The sequence below is a fragment of the Hoplias malabaricus genome, chromosome 8, assembly GCF_029633855.1.
Source record: "Hoplias malabaricus isolate fHopMal1 chromosome 8, fHopMal1.hap1, whole genome shotgun sequence".
NCBI classification, from domain to species: Eukaryota; Metazoa; Chordata; class Actinopteri; order Characiformes; family Erythrinidae; genus Hoplias; species Hoplias malabaricus.
In genome coordinates, this window is record NC_089807.1 from 28,056,667 (window position 1) to 28,078,592 (window position 21,926).

The following is a 21,926-nucleotide window of genomic DNA, read 5'->3' on the forward strand; positions in this document are numbered from 1 at the left end:
TGTGTATAATACATTGAGTAAATGTACTGAATGTAATATTCGCAGTAGTGCTAAACCATTTAAAGTCATATTTAAATTGTCAGCCATTCATATTTTTATTTATTTTCTTGAATCATTATTATTCCTGAGTTGTGAGGAGAGGAAATATAAAAAATAATATTAAATTGCTGGTGCATCCATCTGATATATTTACAATTTCCTGCAATAAAATCCAAAAACTCATCAGTTTCACCCGCTCTAAAAGGAGACTATACCACAACTTATTTGTTACAAACAATCTTCCACATGCTCTGTGCAATTTTATTAATACGCTTCAATAAATTTTTTTTAATTAAAATGTTTGACGGTTGAAGCCTTACTAACAACATAACAGCACACAAGATGAGTATGGTATTTCAGGTCAGATTTTTTAAAGGACTGATTCAGATTGATGATGCATTTATCTGCTGATACTGACTTATCTTGTAATGTAGTGCAGGTTTACATTACACAGAGTCGAGCCATCCCAGTCAGAGCTGGGGCCAAAACAAGATCTTTAATTGAAAGGATTATTGAAGAAATAGGCAAATTAGCTGGTTTGCTGAAGTAATAAAATGAATAAATTCTAAGTCTTTTGTTTTGTGTTGCTGGTAAGGCATGCCTCTGCTCTCTGAAACAGGCGAAAGAGCAGGAGTCAAACTCTGCTGCTTTTCAGTGGCTCTGTGGTACACGCAGCCCCGCTGGCTCCCAGCTGGCTCACTGCTGACCCACAACAAAGGACTCATGAACCAGGGCTCTTTTGTTACCACCAGATGCTCACCAATACATGAACAGGGCGGTCCCCCGTAGGACAGGCAAGCACGTGTCTAACAGGCTGAGAAAGTGTTACTTAACACACACCAGGTTGGGTAAAGCTAATGTTTCAGCCTATAACTTTTCAGTTTGTATTTGTTTGTTTTTTTGAGTGTCATGTCCATTAATTTAATATTTGTTATCATTATCGGTGTTTTATTTTAGGTAATTTTTTTTTTACTGTATTTATTTTGAAAACAGAAATAAACACACTAAATACTAATATCCAACCTAATACGACAATAACTCTGTTTGAATTTTGATGTTAATTTATATGCATTTATAAATGATATTTTCAAAAATACTTTTATTTTAATAAATTATGTTTATTGAAACACAGTTTAATACAATTAAAATGTTATGAAATAGTTCATAGACTTTCAGAGATGCATTCTTGTATTCAATTTAATTTTATCTGGAAATGTATAAAAATACATTTCCATGCATACAAATTTCCAGCCACAGGAAAATGCATTGAAAATGCTCCATTGTTTATTTCATGCAGGAAGAAACAATAATATGCCATAAAAATTACTGAACGATTTTAGAAGCACATAAAATATGTCAGCTTTTTCAATAGAAAATAATACAAAACGTGTTATTGTGTCAATATTGCATGATAATGTCAGTCTGACTGAAGCTCTTTAAGTATTACTCCACCACACGTAACTTAGAAATGATGCCAGCACTTACAACAGAGTGGTAAGGTGCCTGATAGAATGGAAATATTTTACATTGCAGAATACTGATTAACAAACTAACTGTTAATCTAATGTAATATCTGTAATAATCTAATACTGAAATTCTGCACTCTGCTTGTGGCCTCAAAATCTCATGTTATAGCACTCACTCATGTGTATTATTGCTTAAAGAATCACAAAATCCTGGGCAAAAAAATGTATTCAATACCTTGATGTTATTTAATCTAGAATAATATTTGAAACGCTACTTATACAAAGCAGTGCAATAAAAAAATCAACCACTAAATTCATCTTACCTTGAAAGACTCCAGCTGTTGGTTGATGACATCTGTCTCCATGCCAACAGGGCCTTGGGACTCTTCTTGCTTTTCTGCTCCAGCCATCTTCTCTGTGAAAGTCTGCAACTTGCTGTAGAACTCTTCCAGATGTTTCAAAGTGTCATCAACTTGATCCTTCCTGCCATTAGCCCTGTCCATTAGCTTGCCACTCTGCTTGCTCAGTGCCTCCAAATCCCTTTTCAGGCCCTGTAGATCTGGAGAAGCTTCAGACTCTAGCATCTTCTTGCAGTTGTCTCTGGCACTAGCTGTGTTGGTCATGAGATCTTGGAGTTTGGACATAAAGCTTTGGATGGCGACTTGTTGATGTCTCAAGGTTTCCAGGTCTCTGCCTACTGGGGCCATGCTATCCAGCTCATCGTCTAGTTCTGCAAAGCTGGTGAACATCTCCCGAATGGTGTTCTGAAACTGGCCAATGCCTTGCAGTTTGGTCTCAAGAGTGGAACAGGTGTCTTCAACGTCTTTTCTGATGGAGCTGTATTCTTTCTCCATGCTGTCTGCCTGAAGGAGGAGGTCTGTAACGCCCTCAGCGTCTGGTACGTCAACCACTAAACCTTGAGCTATACTTTTAATATGTTCTACCTGAGTCTGGGCACCTACTAGGCTTGTCTGTTGGGCCTTCATATTGGTTAAGTTTTTGTTACTGTATGCCTGGACACCTAGACCAGTGTGATTTTCCAGCTGCTTCTTGGCACCATCAAGATGCCCTTTAAGTTCTCTGTGTGTGTCACTGAACTCCTTTAGCCTTTGTGAGAGCTTATCCAGTGAGTCTTTCTTGAGCTGCAAATCTTCCACCAACTTATCCAAGTTCTTCCCAATGGCCGTCTTCTCTGCCTTTACAGAATCCACATCTGCTGTGGCCACCTCCAGAAGTCTATCAGCTGCTGTGCTCAGCAGTTCCATCTGACCTCTACGCTTATCCACGTCTTTCTGGATATTCTTCACCTGTGAGAGAGAACTTTCTACTTCCACAGGATCGATGTTGAACTTCACCTGGTTCTGCCTGTCTTCACACTCCTGTAGCCAAGAACTCAATGTCTCTGTATGTTCCTTGTATTTCTGGGCCCTCTCCATGGCAACGTTGAGCTTTTCTGAATGTTCCGCAGTGCTTCTCTTCAATTCCTCCCAGTTAGACCTGAGAGCCGAGAGTTGCCCTTGCAAAGCCACTTTTTCAGCTCCCTCTGTGTTCTGTAGAAGAGCCTCTCCCTCCCTCACAATGGTGCTGTAGGACTCCTCATGTTCACTTAGGTCTCTCTGGACTGCACTGTGCTCTTTCATATTCTGCCTCAGAGTCTCTCCCTTGGCTGAGATGGTTTGAGGCTTGGCTTGCTCCTGGAGTTTTTGGCTTAGCCAGTCCTGGAAGTTTTTAGATGTCTGATGGAATTGCTGGGAGCTTGCAAAGGCAGAGTTGAGCTGCCGAATCCGCTTTCCTGGTGAGCACAAAATTTGCATTGAAGGTCAAGTAAATGACTAAGACAATTAGAAAACTGATGAAATGTGAGTAAAGTCAAATCTGATCATGAAATGAGGAAACTTTCCTGCAAGCTCTGTTATTCGTCAGCTTTATTTATGCATTTAGCTGTAAAATTAAACTCACATCTAGTAGAAATGCGAGGAAATCTGGAGTAATATTTTAACAGCCTAGAATATGCTGAAGCATAACTTATTCAATGAAAAATATGGAAAGTATATGGACAATTACTGTGACTATTTAAAGACGTTTGTATTACACTACTGTGTGTTTCTACACAGTGTTGATGTGTAAAGGCCAATTTCCTCAGGCAAGTGGAATATATTTAAAAAGGAAATACCTTCCAATACTTTTAAATGTGTTCGGAAGTAGTTGTAACAATGGCTCCCTCAACTGTAGCTCGGGACATCGCACAACACTGTCTCTAACAAGAGCCTCATGCGTTGTAAACTTAAGCATTGTTTATTTGTCATGTATTCGCATGTAACTTTATGTTTTTTTGGGACTGGCTTTTGTTTTTGTTTAGTCCCTACTCTTCTCAAAAAAGAAGTGTAGAAATGAGTTGAGTAAGTGTAATGCAGTGGAAAAGCACCTTAATAGTACAACATAACTCCTGAGATTTATTAACTTTACAAAATCTTTCCAATATATCTAATAAAACAATATTGTCTGAATAGCTGCTTGGCAATGTTCCATAACCACAAACAATAACAGTTACTTTTTTTTTTTAGTTTATTTTAATATTAAATAAATGGATCCTACAAACCTGCTTTGTCTTCAAGTAGTTTGAAAGGTTTGGAGACATTTTCCATCTGTTTGGTGAGGTTGGCTTTAAGGTATTCTTCAGTCACTAGATTTGAAAGCTCAGAGCAGAGGCTTTCTGCCTCTTTGAGCTTTTTCTTCTCCTCACACAGTTGAGCCAAGATGGTATTAGTGTCCTCCAGTTGCTTCTTGACTGCGTCAGGCTGTGTGCTGAGGGCCTGTTGACCATTGAGCTGAGACTCCAGGACAGCTGCACTCTCACTCAGGCTGCGGAGAAGCTCTTGGAAGTGTGTGGTCTTAGACACAGCTTTATCAATGAGGGTATCACGCTGCGACAGCTGATCGGTCAAGCCATGCCACTTCTGGGTGATAGCATCTAGCTGTTCCTTCATGTTGTCTACTGAAGGGTCTTGTTTTCCTGATGTGGTAGTGATGCCCACTGCAGCTTCATTCAGCTGCTCATATTGTGGTTTGCGGCCTTCAAACTCTTTCAATAGAATCTAAACAGGAGATTTTTTAGATATATTATGGGCATATAACAGGTTTAATGTCTTGTCATTCAGCTTTGCTTTGTGTTCACTAAAAAGTATGTTAGACCTGTTTCATAACGTAAAGGAATAATTTGGCAAATAAAAACCTCACTCAATCTTCCATTCCGGCAAGATTTATTTGGGGTTAGAGGGTTCCATCTCTACATTAACATTGGAATTCAGAAGGTAATTTATCAAAGAAGGAATGGCTAACCCCCCATAATTCATCATTGTGCAAAGTCCGTGCATTAATCAGCATATATTAGTAAAAAGACAATTTCTGACATTATATGATATTTTCCTAGGTTAAAAGTTCACTAGCACTGAAATATTTTTATACAGAAATTAATAAATCTCACCGTGACCCTGAAATGGAGAAGCGGAGAAGAAAATGATGATGATGATGAATTAATAAATCTTATATGTAACAAGTTTAGACTAGATCAGAGGGAACTAAACCAACCAAACCAAACGTGATATGAAAATGACAACAACAAAAAAAAACTGCCTGGATTTCTACATTCAGTGTTAAAAACATCATTGGTTTCATTGGAAGATTAATAATCTTCTTGGTTATAAAATAGGCCTGGACAGACAAATTTCAGTTTTCAAAATGGCTGCCTCAAACATGTATAGTAAATTTGTCCAATTTTATAAATAACTGTTGTAAAGTGACAAATTGTGCATGTTTGTATCTTAAGCCTTCTCCTGTAACTACACTAAGGGAGTGTTTTTCACTGTGTTCTCACAATGATCTCGTTACCTGTACTTGCTGCTTCTGAGTTTTGAGCATATTGGGGTCTATAGACAGGGGTCCCAGAACACTCATCATCAGCTCTTTCTCCTGCAGCCATTGGGAGAGCTGTGTCTGGGTCGTCTGGAATAGCTCCAGCGTACGGGAAGATTCCTCCAGGTGCTGCTTCCTGTTCTCCACAGAGCCCATTACCTCCTTCCATCCAGCATCTGTATTGCAATATTAAAATTGAAATCAAAAGTCAGGGCGCACTGAGTCGACTGTTCCTTAACAGTTCATATTAATTAGTTAAATTAGTTAACTTCTAAATAAGACTATTACACTATTTAGTCTACAGTATTGATAAAGAATCCAACATAGGCCACGGCAGAGAATGATTGGTCATCTCAGGCAAATACATTATTTATTCATTTTTCATTCATTCATTATCTGTAACTGCTAATCCAATTCAGGGTCACGGTGGGTACAGAGCCTACCTGGAATCATTGGGCGCAAGGCAGGAATACACCCTGGAGGGGGCACCAGTCCTTCACAGGGCAACACAGACACACACACTCACGGACACTTTTTGAGTCGCCAATCCACCTACCAACGTGTGTTTTTGGACTATGGGAGGAAACCGGAGCAAACCCATGCGGACAACACACCAACTCCTCACAGAAAGTCACCCGGAGTGGGAATCGAACCCACAACCTCCAGATCCCTGGAGCTGTGTGACTGCGACACTACCTGCTGCACCACAGTGCCACCCTATACATTATTTATGTTTTTAAGTGGTATCTGACTTGCAGTGGAAAAGTTATTTGGCTCTGTACACCTTTTTCTAATGTAGAAACCATGAAATAATCATGGCTGACATTATTACTGTTTATCTGTTGCCACTCAAACTGTTTGCCGATCTCAGCCGAACACTACAGGAAAAATAAGGAATAAATGGCATGTTGTAATAACTCATTTCAAATGCAATTACAACCATTACAAAACTTCACAGTAGACCTCTTTGTTTTGTTGCTCAAATTACTTGGTGGGCAAAAGATTTTGAAGAATGTAGAGTCCGCACACATACATTTACACACAGCTCCATTTGAGGAGAATACAGTATCAGGCTACATTGAGAAACAAGTTTTATCTAGAGAAATGAGCTCTCATATGCTTCCACTTCAGTTCAGAGCTGATGCTGAAGATAGTCAGTGTGCAAAATTGCACCTGGCTAACACCAAAGTACTGAAATAGATTTATGGTTTAAGATGAATAGTTTTGAGGATGATAGATGCATACCTATCTGATCCAGCATGTGCTTCCACTTTGCTGCCTCAGGTGAATCTGGGTTTTCCTCTATGAGGTGGAGCACCTTCTCCCTCAGCTGCTGGTATTGCTGCTGTTTTTGCTTCATACTTTCCTCATAGGCCTGCAAGGCGAGATATAAAATGTGGGCATTACTTTGTCTACACCAACCACTATGGCTGAATTATTTCCTCCCTTGAACGTAGATTAACACAGTGCATGCACATAGCCTGGTCGAGTAAACTACAACAAACGAAAATATACATTATTGGACACACTTTATCAAAGACAGTTGTGTTCTGACTTATTCTACAAAAAGTATATTTTGTATAAGATTCTGCTTACCCTGGATGTAATTCTTTAGCCAACATATGTTTGGTGTTGAAATTTTGCTTCTTTAATTTAGCAGTGGAATTATAAAGGCTAATGTTGCTAATCAAAAAGTAATATACACTTATATATACTTTCCATTAATATATCTTTAAAACTGCCTTTAACCTACTCAAAACCTTCATTAATGTCATGCAGACTTTGCAATGTTGTTAAGGAGACAGTATGCTTTACTTATTAGCAATAATACATTAGAGAGTGTGCTATAACTTGAGTTACTGGCACTGGAGTACTGCAGTCATAGTCACGAGGCTGCAGGCAAAAAGCTGAAGATCAGTACTCCTGTGATAATATCTCACACTACAGCATGTTAATGTGGCAGAGTAATAATATAAAACCTTCAGTTATAGTGTTATTATCGTAATACAATAATATTATCGTAACTGTGGTACAAGTTATAAGAAGCTAAATGCTGGGAGCAGTCTCTTTAGATGAGTCCTGTGCCAAATTCTGACTTGCATACACATCCCACACATATAGATGAATACAGATGTTTCTTTTCATAAATATAATAATCATAAATAACTGACCAAAAAATTGTGATTGTCATACGTATGTTTGTACAACATGCATGCATGTGAGGGAACGCTAGATTCTAAGAATCCAGCACCACAGCTGTTCTTTAATATGGCTGGCCCCAGCATTCAATTACACTGTGAACTTCACAGTAAGTCTTATTGTCCTGTAAACAACATCAAAAGGGTTGTGGAATCATAAACAGCTGGATGTGTTTTGACTGAAGATTTGGATGTGTATTTACAGAATTTTTAGGGTAAACATTGACTACTGTTTTTGGGCAGTATTCACTATGAAACTATAACGCTGACTTGGCTTTCGTACTACATCTTTGGTAATGGGAAAATTGTGTTGCATCAATATTTGGCCAAATGTAAGCTAAAGAGAAGTGGACTATCAAAATAAAGTATGCTCTATAGAACAGCGGCATGTCTACCTTCTGCTGTTCCATTTGTGTTTTCACTGAGTCTTTGGCTGTGGGCTCAGAGCTCCAAGAGGCCGCTGTCTTCTTCATGTCTTCTAGCCACTGCAACATGGATTCCGCCTCATTGTGGGCTCCTCGTACCTTCAGCAGTAGAGTACTTAACTCTGAGGACCTGCTGTTCAGCAACTCCCCAAGGTTCTTGTAGCCCTCGCTGACATATGACATGTTCTGTTGCACCAGCATCAGCTCTGCGGATGGACAAACCCCAGACAAAACCTTGTCATTAATGCAACTTTAACAATTCAGTACTCAGAGTAAACAGGTATTTAAAAAGAAAAAGGGCAAACCAAACATATGGACTTTCACAGTTTCTCTCAGCAAGAACCGTACGTAAATCACTTAACCACCAACCACTACATTATTGTTTTTGAGTGTATAATCACTCAGAGTGAGTGATATATAAAACACTACATATTACAATACTTAAAATAAAACTAGTTCAAAACACATAATGCACTTCACAATATTTCTTTTTCTTCAATTTGGCAGACGAGAAATGCCACACTTAAAAACACTACCAAAAACCGTGAAGTTTGTCTCACTGTGCTATAGTATAAATTGAATTATACAAGTCAGCTGGGGGTCATTTTTTTTTTTTTTGGTTGTTTTTTTTTGGTTGTTTATATCCAGTTTTCTCCCCATTTTTGTCATTGCCAGTTAGCCAGTCATATGGTGCTGTGACCTCAGAGGGTAAAGACTACTAGGACATGCTCCAGTCAAGTTAAATAAAGCCAACTTTTTCAAACTTCTATCAATGTAACAACATTGAACAGCTCAACACACTTGGAGGAGAACATTAACTGCCCAAATCTTTTCTGTTATATAATGATAGGACCAACAATTAGACAGATGTGTCTGTCCAATTAGGCCCTTGTCGAGATCCATAATATACTCATCATAGCATACTGTTACTATATAGTTAATAACAAAAACAACAGAATACTATCACAATGCCCACCTCTAACACAAGCTATTTTTTATGGAACCTATAAATGCAATAGGGCACAGAGTGAAATGTGGCACTGTGTGAATTTCTACCTTTGTTGGTCAGATAGGTGTTGCCTCCTGCGCCTGATCCATTAGTGACTATGACAAAAAGAGACAGAGCACATCATATTCCATCTGTTTGAGATCAAGCTGGAGAAATTGCATTGTGTGATCATGTTAGACAGGGACATGAAATAAGTGTGCTCATAAACCTCTAAAAATACTCTTTAGCAATACCTGATTTGTGATGCATTTTGGCTTTCGCTGGGGATGTCAAAACACTGATTAGGCTACACAGTGCAGACCCTTTACTATTTATATCTTGAACAGTGGGAGCTTCATGGGTCCATTCTTCCAGCAAGCCCTGTAGGGAGAGAAATCCAATGTGTAAAACAGCATAAGTTTGAAAAATGCTAAATATGTGCGCTTGTAAATTCTTTGTTTAATCTACCATAACAAGCAGGACTTGCTTAAGCAGCATCAAGAAAGAAGGGTTTATTCAAAAGCATTTTATAAGTGTCTCTTTAAAAAGAAAGAAAGAAATAGCTATGATTCTCTTTGACATTTTACCTTCATTTTTGTAGTTCATTAACTGTTTATTGTGATATATATTTATTTTTTAGCTTAATTTAGGATTAGAAATTTATGAAAATGCTATTTATCTCTGCAGTTTGTATTACAACATATCATCATGACAGAAACCCAGAGAGAGGTATACACTAAACAAAAGCTACACATTTGTGCAGATAAATTTAGATTTTGCGTAAGGCTTGATCATTTTTATTTACACAAGGGTAGTTATATATAACACATATAAAATTGACATTTTCATGTTCTGACTTTGTATAAAAATGTGTTATTATCTTATAAATGTATGGTATATAAATGTATGGCAAGAAAACAGAAAGATAATTATTTTCACTATATTCATAGTTTTTGTTAATTTTAAAAGTGTATATTTTCAGGGTCAGATTTTAAAATAAACATTCATTTACTGCTTAATTTCAGATTTAGATTTCAATTATAATATGGTAAAACATTTTTTGTCAGAATCAACACTTGAAAAGTGGACCATGTGTCTATTTAAGGTTTCCATATAAAAAAAATCCACTTGTACCTGTAATGCATGTTTTATTCCCAGAAAGCTAACATTTCTTCTATATTTGGTTTTTGTTTGCATTTAAGTGAACATTGTGATGGTAGGGCCTGGTGAGCAAGATTTCTCACTTACATTGACTTTTTGGAGATCTTTTCCCAGGCCCTGTTCACTGCAGTTGGGCTGAACCACAGGCACTTGCTTCTTTGTGTCCTCGAGCCACTTCATTAGTACCCCCGCAGCTGCTTTGAACTCCTCCAGCTGGTCCTGGCAAGATGAGACCTCCTCCTCTCTGAAACACACAGCGTCAGGACACATAGTTTCATTTGTCATGACACAGCAGTATCTCCACTAATGAGGCTAAAACATGTAGGTGGCATTTTTGTCATGCTAGTGTTTTGACATGAAATTCATATATACAGCGCACAGATAAGTCCTAGAAAACAAGCATCTGACTCAGCAAAAAATGGAAACTTTAGAAAATAATGCATTTCTGAGCCAAGTTTAGGACTAGGAAGTAGTTAGTGGCACTACAATATGTCTTGCCATTCAGGTAAGCTACTGAAATGCCATGAAACATAAGGATTTATGGCAAATTACCTCTAAAAATTACAACATAATGGTACTACCATTCCAATGTTATATAATCTTTAGTGCTACCATTCGAATGACACACCATTTACATCATTACCATAATTATATATAATGCTCTTAACCATTTTGACTTACAGTGTTTCAGAGCATTAGGAGTTTTGTCCAACGATTCTGAGCACTGGACTGAACTATCTATACAGGGGACTGTCTATATTATATCGACATCATTTACTTAATGATTTGTAATACATGTGACAAGTAATTGATGTACTGTAACTGTAATTGATGTTTTACAGTTAGAAATATGGTTGTTTATTAGGGCCAGTAATTATTAAAGGGGACATATTATATACGTTTCTATGTTTAATATAATAGGCCCAGTACAGTGAGTCTTCATAGAATATACCTATGAATAATAATGAGTCACTGTTCAGCCAATTCTGGGTGTACAAGAGTGAGAATCCAGTGTGCAGAATCTGGTTATTTTTAACCATTTTCAATTGTTTCTTTTTACTTTCTGTTATGTTTTTCATTTTTGCTGAATTATAATATATCCACCCTTGTTGTGTCTGTTTTACACAGTTGAACCTCATTTAACCTTGTTTAACCTCATTTCCACTCTTTAAACACAATAAACAGAAGCTCAACATTGTGATTGAAGATACTCAAATAAGGAGATTACACAGTTTTAATGTTTCCCCTTTTCACCAGAAAATCAGAATTGAAGTGACATCAGAACGGCTCACTGTAACCATTGTTTTCTGATTTAAGCCAGTTTCACATGTGACCTCCTATACATGTAGTGTACAGCTGGAGATTTTCCGTGTCGAACGCATCCTCATCACTTGAAGTGTTTTGGCATGGTTCAGGCACTGGGTAGCACTTCTGTGACATGTGCAGACAGCATGGCATAAATTCCTTTGAATTTTCTGGAAAATTACCTCCTCTATTCACACAAGAGCTCACTCTGGTATTACCTGGACTTTTTAATAGGGAGCTTGGAGGATAAATCTGGTAATATCTGGTACAAATGGTTTGGACATTCGAACATACAGCTCCTCTGGGTAATGTCATGAAATGTTCTTGATTACCATGTATATCTTAAAGGGGCTTTAGACATGCATGCAAATGACCTGATTATTCCCCCCACTATATCTCCCCTTAAATGCTTCTAAGAAAATATATAGAAAGAACACTTACTTCTCTTTAACTGTGTCTTTAAAGGCATTGAATGTGTTTGTCAAGTTTGCCATCTTGCCCTGAATCAGAGCTTTATTTCCCTCCAAGTCTGAGCTGGAGAGCTCCTTTGACAATGTCTGCAGTGCCTCCATGTCCTTTATATGTTCAGCCAACTCTGCGTTTGTGTCCTACAAAGGTAGATTTGAAACATTTTATTGCAAGTGCTGTGCAATAAAGGCATGTAACATTTCTTATAATTTCAATAATCATACTGTTTTATAAATGCAGTTGTGATGTGTTATAGGTCATAAAAACAAAGTAAAATGTCTGACAAATTCCTGTAATTTTCCACTTATGTAGCTAAGAAAATGCAGTCCACCTGTTTGTCTGCATACTTTCTTAAACCCATTTCACCCTGCTCTTCAATGGTCAGGACCCCCACAGGACCCCCACAAAGCAAGTATGATTTGGGTGGTGGATCATTCTCAGCGCTGCAGTAATAGTGATGTGGTGTTTGTGTGTTAGTGTGTGCTGCTCTGGTAGTGTGGACTACAGTCTGTAATTGTAGAACAACAACGTGCTCCTGTATGGTCAGTGGAGCAGATAAAATGGACAATGAGTGTATACAAGGTTAATGGATTGAGAATAAGGACATACCTGCACCAGCTGAGATAGCTCGTTTACATTTTTCCCAGGTCCATCCGTCTCAGAGAGAGCTTGTGAACGTTTCTGGACAAACTGTTGTACCTTCTCAGAAATCTTCTCAAACTGCTCCACCTTCTCCTTCAGTTGCTCCATCTGCGACACCTTCTGCTTGTGTTTTTCACAAGCATCAGTAAAGCGCTGTGACAAGCCCTCCATCTTCTTCTGAAGCAGAGCAGCTGCTGCTGGATCTGCAGTCTCTATAAACTTCTTCACCTTCGCCTTCATCGCTGAGATGCTGCTCTGCCTGCTGGAGATATCCTGATCCAGGGCCTGTACATGATTTGGAAATATATCTGAATGTGTGCTAATCTACAGATACAAGGATTCAATATCATATTTCTGATACTTAAAGGTATATTATAGTAAGATTAGGGTTGGATAATAATTCAATATCAATATATATCACAATATAAAATGTTTCAATAACTATGATATGATTTTTAAACGCATTTTTAATATTTCACTATACATAGTTTACAGCATCTCTCGCTGACTGACGTTCATTACAGGGTACTATCATTGCTCAATTTAAAATCTAGAATACAAATATTAATATTGACAAATCCAATAGGCTTATGTTTAAAGGTGATCTGTTTAAAGGTAAAGGTCATGTTTCTGGTTTGTTTTTCGAAGTTTTGAAGTGGACATACTGCCTCTTGGCTGAGTGCATCTGCGATGGCGGCTGATTCCAGTGTAACTTGTGTTTCTTTCTCTACGCTCTCTTCCACCTTCTCCATCCAGTTCATCATCTCATCCAGTCCATCCTGAACACTCAGCGAGCGTGTCAGCGTCACCTGCAGCTTCTCATTGCGGGCACTCACTGATTTGGACAAGTTATCATACCTCTCCACAATGTCATCTGGAAACAAAGAATTTGTCAAAGTTAAACATTCAAATTCCTTCCATAAGAACTAACACACTAGAAGATAGAGCCCCTGTACTCAAAACTGTCTTTAAATAGTTGCAACTTTTGACTGGCTGAAAATACATATATTCTATAGATATATACTATTGATATATGTGTCAGTGTTTACATATTTCATTGAAAACCCAATCCCAAAAAAAGCATTTCATTAGGGACCACACAGCATCTTAGTTCTTCACGTCTTTAATTTAACACAACCAATCACTGTCTAGCTAAAGAATACTCGGACAACACATATTTTACACTGATATCATGACACTTAATGTTTATGAAATATCAAGGCATACAGATGCTAAAACATAACTGCTGCACAATTTAAGATGGAAAAATTCTAGTAAGAACTTCTAGTAAGAATGTACAATAACCATTGTATTAGGAGTATAAATTTTACAATATTAATTCAAATTAAAAAATTCTCCAGTGTTTTTGTCATTTTATGGTAACTGTTGTGTAGTACTAAATATGACTTGTCATATAAATTGTCATTTAATTAAAAATAAAACAAAACAAAAAAATCCACTAAAAACTAAGCATTAATACGCTATGTTAATGAATTCTGACATTAAAATCACCCTCTTTAAATTGTCTAAATCAAACAAGACACATTCTTTAGAATATTATTATTCCCAAGATCAGAGCTAATCACTGCACATGCTTTTGCAGCACTTTTTCCTTGATTGAAGTCATAACGAATGAAGTGATGAATAAATTATTCTTGCCAGTTTCAAACTACTTAATTTTTAACTTATTCTTAGTTAAATAAAATAGCCATTTTAATATTTAATACTACACATCAGTACCATAAAATGAATGGAAGAATTCATTTTTTTGGAGGAATTACATTTTTTAAAAATGCTTTAAAACTTTTTGAACACCTAATACAATTTAAAGTGGGACCTAAAATTCAAATAAGATGCTAAAATGAAACTGCTGCATAATTTAATGTGGAACTGAAAATGTAGATATGAAGCTATGGCATGGTGAAGGTAAGTTTAAGGTAGGAGTTTTAACCTGAAGACATAACATGAAGCTGAGTTTGGCTTCTTTTTCAAATTTTGTATTACACCTGTGGTGATCTTTGGCATTATTTCTTGGGTATAATAATGATACATACACATATTTTACACGTTATTGCTCAAGGTCAATTTTAAACGGAAAAATTATGACTTTGGGGTACTTTAATATAGGGTTATTGACATTAACCATGGGCACTGTCCAGTGCACATCACGAGTCATTGTTCCATGCTGCTGCTATAAAGGAACTTTAAATAGAGATTTCATCATGCTCAAGGTGAAGATGACTCACCCACTGCTTCCTGAATCTCATCCTGATTGGTCAGCAGATCTCCCTCTGCGGCAATCAGAGCATCCGCTGTTTTGCGCAGTGTTTCCACAGCAGCCTGCCGGCCAGTGGTCTGCCCTTGAAGAGCCTGAAATGGACAACTCTTCATTAGTGTGACTATTACATTTTCTGAAACATTTCAAATATCTAAAGTTTACCAGTTTAATGCAGTATAAACATATATACATATCATGGAAAAAAACAATATTGTAACATATTATAACACATAATTTCTTTACAAATAAATAAAATAAAAAGTCAGCATGTTTAAAATGTATTATGGTCACCACAAGCATTATATATTTTGATAGAGTAAATAATAATAAGAATAATAATAATGGTATGCTCCACACAGTTTCCTTAGCTATTGGAACATACTTCTCTTAACATTATGTGGAAAAAATGTTATGTTAATGTGACCAATAGAAAAATAGAAAAATGTATATCATAATAAATTAAATAATAATAATAATAGTAATTATCATAATAATTTAGTTAAATCTCCTAAGATTTGAAATGAATTGAACTGCTGGCGAATTCACTTAACACAAAACAACAAGGGAGATAAAACTGATTTAGAGATAGCCAGGCTTCGGAGGATATATCTAACTGGCACTTTATCCAAAATGCAGTGTCTTTAACTCTGCTATTTATGCCTTTCGTGCCACTGTGTTTTTTGAGAGGCCCATATAAAGCTCTGTTGTTTTAACCAGAGTGGAAACTCTGTATATGGAGAGACTGGTCTACAGACTAATGACCTCTCAGTCCGTTGGAGACTTAACATCATGAGCAAAATCTGAGCAGGCAGTTTGTGAGAACAGCTTTTCCATTTGCTGCTGTCTGTGTTAGACGGAAATGTTTTGACTGCGATGATGTAGCTGTGAATGATGAAGACAGTGTGTGTGTGTGAGTGTGAGTGACTGGGTCTCATGCCTTGGTTTCTTCCAGTTGTCTCTGGAGGGTCTGTGGATCTGCAGCAATAGGCTCCGACTGCTGTCTTCTGGCCTCTTCCTCAGAATTGTTCAGCCATGTCAAGAGCTCACCAGTAGCATCTTCATATTTCTTGTATTTGTCCACCACTTCTTTGAGGTTGGTTCCAAGCTGGTTGCACTGTTTAAAAAATGTATAAAAACTATTCAAGTACTCACTAAACACTTTCACAGATCATCGCCAAATGAATTAGCATCCATCATTAACAACAAATTTTACTGGAAGGAGGAAATGTAATCACAATATTTATGAACTGTTGTGTAATATGAGTTTTTGAAACAGCTGTGTTCATGCAGTCATTTCAAAGGCTTTTATTTATTGCTACATTATCTATCGCCATCTACTGGATACAACTATGCAATACAGCATGGTACAGTCAGGCACTTGTACTGAATAACATTTGCAGACTTGATTACGTTACTAATTAACATGAGCTTTAGGAAATAATTTTGAAATATTATTGCATGACAAAACATTAACAGAATAGATTCGGAAACCAACATCAGCAAATATATATTTTAATACACTTTATATACTGAGTTAAATCATTACATATAAAGAAACTGTAGGTAGCATTTCAGCACCATAGAAAATACACATAACTTTAGAAGTAGGGCTCCTAGACACACACACACACACACACACACACTCACACACACACACACTCACACACACACACACACACACACACACACACACACACACACACGCGCGCGCGCACACACATACACACACATTGATAGTGCTTTAGAAGTGAATTACACCCTGCAGCTGTAGTTGGGAGCTAGGGGCAAAATTACCACATCTTAGTGTCCTTTTAAACAAGTGTAGTTTAAAATCCATGGCAGGTTTTATAATTTATAAATAATTTATTTTTAGTTTTAATAAACAAATGTTACCAAAAGTTAACGTTATGCATGCGTAATCAAACGTTATGCATGCTGTTATCATCTTTTATGTCTGCTTTTACATTTTATGGTCATTGAAGTTTATTACAAATCTACGCTCATTTCATGCCATGCCCTTAATGTCCAAATGTTTGTAAACACATGTTCCACCAACATTTTTTCTATAATGAAGGGTATTATTATACTGCAGGATTAAGCTATTCTCTCCTCAGAAGGCTTTAGTATGGATGTTAACTGCTTGACGATATTTGGCTAAACGGTATAATTTGACTTTGAGTATGAAATGCTCAAGTGGTAATAAACAAAAATAACAGGCACTTACCTGTGTGTGCAGATCTTTGTAGCGAGTGGAAGCAGAGTCCAGCTTCTCCTTCACTGCTGCACATGTTCCTGATGTGTCCACTTCTGGGAGCGTCTCTTTCTCTCCAGGCCCGCTCTTACTGCAGGTCTTGGCTACATCCAGCACCTTCTGGCCTGAGATAGTGATGAAGCGCAAGTCACCTTTGCGGGAGATCACATCTTCATAAAAGCTCTTCTGCCTCTGGAGTTTGTCTTGCAGAATCTCTAACTGTCCAGAAGGAGCTCCCAGATCTTCCACCTGATGCTGAGCCTGCTGCAGCCAGCCCTCAAACTCCACACAGTCACCCTGGAACTTCCTCAGCTCCTCCTGCACATTCTGCATCTGTTTCATCTGCTGCTCAGCCTGGGTCAGTGAGGCCTCATAGCGGCCCCTCAGCTCCTGGATGTCCCTCTGGAGCTTCTCCTTTTCAGCAGGAGACAGAACCTCCGCCTGCTTGTCCAGCAGAGCCTGGGCCGACTGGGTGGCAATTATCAGGTCCTGCTGCTGGGAGAGGATCTCCTGGTGGTGTGCCTGTAGAATGAGGACAGGAGATGTGATTTGACTGTGGATGTAATTTTGATCAAATACCACAGAAAGATGCTACAATATTATCTATATCTTATTTAGTTATGTCACTTATTTAGCAGAACGTTAAACAAAATACAGTTCCAGGCTACAGCAAATACTTTACGTGACACGTTATAAAAAGCTCTTTGCAAGTAACTTTTACAAATTGGTAAACTATTAAAACATGTAAACAATGCAAAATGTGACATGATTATGGTGATATCTTCAATCTTAAAAAATTACAATTTTACAGAAAAGAATGCATTTTAGTTAACATATCTACTGTTGATCGTTTTCATTCATTCATTCATTCATTCATTCATTAATAGTTTGTAACCGCTTATCCAGTTCAGGGTCACAGAGTCTGGAGCCTACCCGAAAACACTGAGCGCAAGGCAGGAACACACCCTGGAGGGGGCGCCAGTCCTTTCAGACTATTGTAAAATGTATCATTTTCAGACTATTGTAAAATTTATGGGAAAAATTTACAACAGGTTATTCTTCATTAGGCTATGTGACATTTACAAAAAATGACATAAACATGTCAAAGAAAGATTTTAAGGCCACTAAAGCCTGTTGTAACAAGACGTCATAAATTGAATTCAAATTCAAGTCAGTTTTCATTTAAATAAAATGGTGTAAATGTAGCCTTATGAACAGTAACCTACAATAAACTGTTACAAATATTTGAAATAATTTTATCCTGAGAAAAGGTGAAAGGGGTGAGTGCTGTGCAAAGTTGGGACCTGAACATCATCTTCTTACCTTAACCCTTTCATACTGTTGGTCTAGATCTTGTTTTTTGCTGTCTTCACTTTCACCTGACCACTCAGGGCTGTTATCCGTGCTGTCCAGTTCATTTCCATTAGGATCGTCTTCCTCTCCATTCACTCTTTTTGTTAGGCTTTCCACTGCCAGGTTTCCATTCTGTTTGGCTATGGGGTCCTTTTGTGTTCCACCCATCTCCTTCTCTTTACCGATGTTGGATATCCAGTCTAGGAGACCCTCTATCTTGTTTTTGCTCTCTTCAAGCTGCTCTACTGCTGCAACCTAAACTCAAAAATGAGGACAATTTCCTGGGTAAAACATCAATATTTTCTTAAAGTGTACAATTGGCACAAGTAATAAGAAAACATGGAAGACCTGAAGGGTACAATGAAAAACAGTTGAAAGTATGTTTCCAAGCTCCATCCTATATTTTTTCTGCCTGCATAACATACCAAAATCAGTTGGAAAAAAATTATAATTAGTGTACCTGGAAGGCCAACAAAAAAATCTGATTCATGTGAAACTTGCTACAGCATGATAATACCTCTAAATTTTTGTTCACCTCATGCCTGGAAGGGTGAGACAAAAAAATATCATGCCCGCCTGCTGGTCAAAACTGGCATAACATGCATTTTTCCATATTTCCCTTTGCTATTTTTTCCATATTATAAAACCCTTCTGTGTCACTCCAGTCACAGAAAACAATTGAGGATTTCTTTGCCATTTCAAAGGATTTATGATGGCTAAAATGGTACAAGTGAATCTAGAAATATATATTAAATATTTTTGATATTGATTTTGATATTTGGCAGACATAAATGTGACTATGTATGGGACTAAGGACTTTCGATTTTTTTTTTCATCTTACCCCCAAAGGGCTTCAAGAAAAAGAAACAAAATTGAACCTTTTCTGTCTCTTGTTTGATAGCAGTAGTCACAACTTTGTCCAGATCTTTCCTGGACTCTTCTGCTCTCTGGTTAAGCATGTTGGCTTTACTCTTGGCCTCTTCTAACTTGACGTCAATAGCTGCTATCTGCTCAGGGGTCAGTTTGTTCCGATTCTCCTCCAGGAATTTTTTTGTGCTGCTGATGACTTCATTCAAGGCACTTGCATTAGCATGGATGTCTTTCTGCAAAGCCTGATCAGCCAAAAGAAACAGAACGTGTTTTATTACAATGTGTGATTTAGTACCAATCTCAACAATGAGCTAAACTGGAAACCTCACAGATGAACAAGTTGAACATGAGTACACAATAAAAAAAAACAATGCATTACTTGTCAGTGAAATATACCAGTGCTGTATATCATTACCTGATGTTCTTGTTGGTATTGCTGGAGATCTCCCACACTCTTGGCCTTGACAGCTTGTTGCTGATGGCCAATGAGACGGTTCTCAGTCTGAGTGAGGTCATCACACATTTCCTGAAGCTTGGCTACAAACTCCTTCTGCTTCTCCATTGCAGCCTAGCACAGAAAAAAATATTTAATAAATATTGAATTACTTTCAGGAAACTGCTTTCATCTGAACATTTTTCAACCTTTATTTTCAGACAAAGACAACACAACTGAGTATGCTGTAATCATGCCAGCCATTCAGAAGACTAAGATTTTGTTTGGGCAAACAGACAAAGACAAAAGAGTTCTCTTGGCTGTGTTAGTTGAAAGCATTCCACAGATGATACACAGTGAAAAATGTGGGTCCTCTGGAGCTCAGTGACTTCTGGAAGCCTGGAAAAAGGTGAATGCAATAATAGGTTTTTAGGCTATGTTCAAGCAAATGACTCTTCTGTTGTTAAAGATTTCATGCAAGCAAAAAAACACATCTGGAAATTCAGTCAATGTGAGTTTGCAATGCATTATAAACATGTCCAGTAAAAAAAAAACAATATGAAGACATATTTTTAAACTTATGCATCAGAACACATTTTAATATTTTTCTATAAACCCCAGCAGGATTCAGAGTCATCCAGACCTGCTGATGACTCTCATCTTCGCGGATCTCTAAGTGGAGGTCTAGTGTGTGTCTCTGAGTGAACACTCTGTCCATCAGCTCCTTAAAAGCCTTCTGAGTGGCACTGAGAGATTTCAGCAGCTCTCTGTTCTGAACTGGACTCAGGAACTGTGCATTCTCAGATATAAAGTACTGGACGTCAAAAGCTGTGTCCTCCAGATGCTGTCGGGTTCCAGATAAGTTCTTCTCCAGGTCCTGGATGATATAAAGAAATGGATATGTCGGAATATTTATGAGTTTTTTGTTTTTTTTTGTGTGGTGTGTTGGAATAAATCACTGGATTAGGAACACCTGCCTTGCATCCACACTCACTGTCCATTTGATCAGCTCTTCTGACCATACAGGAGCACTTGGTAGTTCTACGATTACAGTCCAACTGTTTCTCTGAATATTTTCTTATCCCCATTTCACCCTGCTCTTCTATGGTCAGGACCCCCACTAGACCACCAGGTATGATTTGGGTGGTGTTTGGTGGACTATTGTCAGTCAAGCAGTGACACTGAAGGTTTTAAAAATTCAAGCAGCCCTGCTGTGTCTCATCCACTCAAACCAGCACAAGACACATTAACACACCACCACGTCAGTGTCACTGCAGCGCTGACAATGATCCACCACCCAAATTATACCTGATCTCTGGTGGTCATTTGGGACTCCTGATCATAGAAGGGCAAGGTGAAATGGGGATAAGAAAGTATGCAGAGCAACATGTGGACTTCAGTCAGTAATTAACTACAAAGTGCTCCTGCATGGTCAGTGGAGCTTATAACATGGACAGCGTAGATAAAGGGTAGGTGTTCCCAATCCAGTATAAAGTCTTTAATAACTTTTTTGTCATAAACCCAAGTTTACTTCACAAACACCTGCTTTCTTACTTGAACTATTCAAAGAATTTTGATAACTTTACAGGAATAGATGAACTGACACAAGATAAGGAATCTTTTTTTGAAGTAGGATTTAAAATGTCATACCTTGTTTTGTTGAATCCTGTATTTAACTGCCTCCAGGTCATCAGTGTTCATGATGTCAATCTTGCATACCATCTCATAATTATCTTGAATACAAGATGATAGTTTATCAAGGGACTGAAGATGATCTTGATATGTGGACTCCAAATTTGTCTGGAACATATTCAAACATGGAGAGTTACCAACTTATGACCTTCCAATAAAAATGCAGTCACGCAGTTTTATAAGCACTAGGTGAGTACCACTTCTAACCAGAAAGGAACACAGCCTCCGACACTAACCTTTGCTCTGTCTATGGCCTGGAGAATTGCATTACTTCTCTCAGCTGACAACTGGCAAACATCTGTGAAAGCGTTTTGCAAATCTATAAAGACTGTGGCCAAATCCTGGTGGATTTGCATGGGGGTGAGTTCATCAGCAGAGTTCAGAAGCTGTTCAGCTATCTCCAAATCGGAGGTTAAAATGCCAGGAAAAGCAGCAAGCTGTGCCT

General features: G+C 37.8%; 1 protein-coding gene across 1 annotated transcript in view; it reads right to left on the bottom strand.

Annotated features, from left to right (window-relative positions):
• dst (dystonin) overlaps window positions 1-21,926 on the bottom strand; it is a 194,724-nt gene that overhangs the window by 51,166 nt on the left and 121,632 nt on the right. Inside the window, exons 42-58 of the mRNA XM_066678377.1 lie at window positions 19,772-19,924; window positions 19,365-19,598; window positions 18,457-18,741; window positions 17,107-17,655; window positions 15,820-15,996; window positions 14,851-14,974; window positions 13,270-13,478; window positions 12,572-12,889; window positions 11,936-12,102; window positions 10,277-10,433; window positions 9,283-9,409; window positions 9,097-9,144; window positions 8,011-8,246; window positions 6,663-6,792; window positions 5,394-5,593; window positions 4,105-4,600; window positions 1,829-3,297 (exon numbers count right to left, since the gene is read on the bottom strand). Of these exons, the coding sequence (XP_066534474.1) occupies window positions 1,829-3,297; window positions 4,105-4,600; window positions 5,394-5,593; window positions 6,663-6,792; window positions 8,011-8,246; window positions 9,097-9,144; window positions 9,283-9,409; window positions 10,277-10,433; window positions 11,936-12,102; window positions 12,572-12,889; window positions 13,270-13,478; window positions 14,851-14,974; window positions 15,820-15,996; window positions 17,107-17,655; window positions 18,457-18,741; window positions 19,365-19,598; window positions 19,772-19,924 (5,079 nt within the window). The remainder of the gene's footprint in view (window positions 1-1,828; window positions 3,298-4,104; window positions 4,601-5,393; window positions 5,594-6,662; window positions 6,793-8,010; window positions 8,247-9,096; window positions 9,145-9,282; window positions 9,410-10,276; window positions 10,434-11,935; window positions 12,103-12,571; window positions 12,890-13,269; window positions 13,479-14,850; window positions 14,975-15,819; window positions 15,997-17,106; window positions 17,656-18,456; window positions 18,742-19,364; window positions 19,599-19,771; window positions 19,925-21,926) is intronic.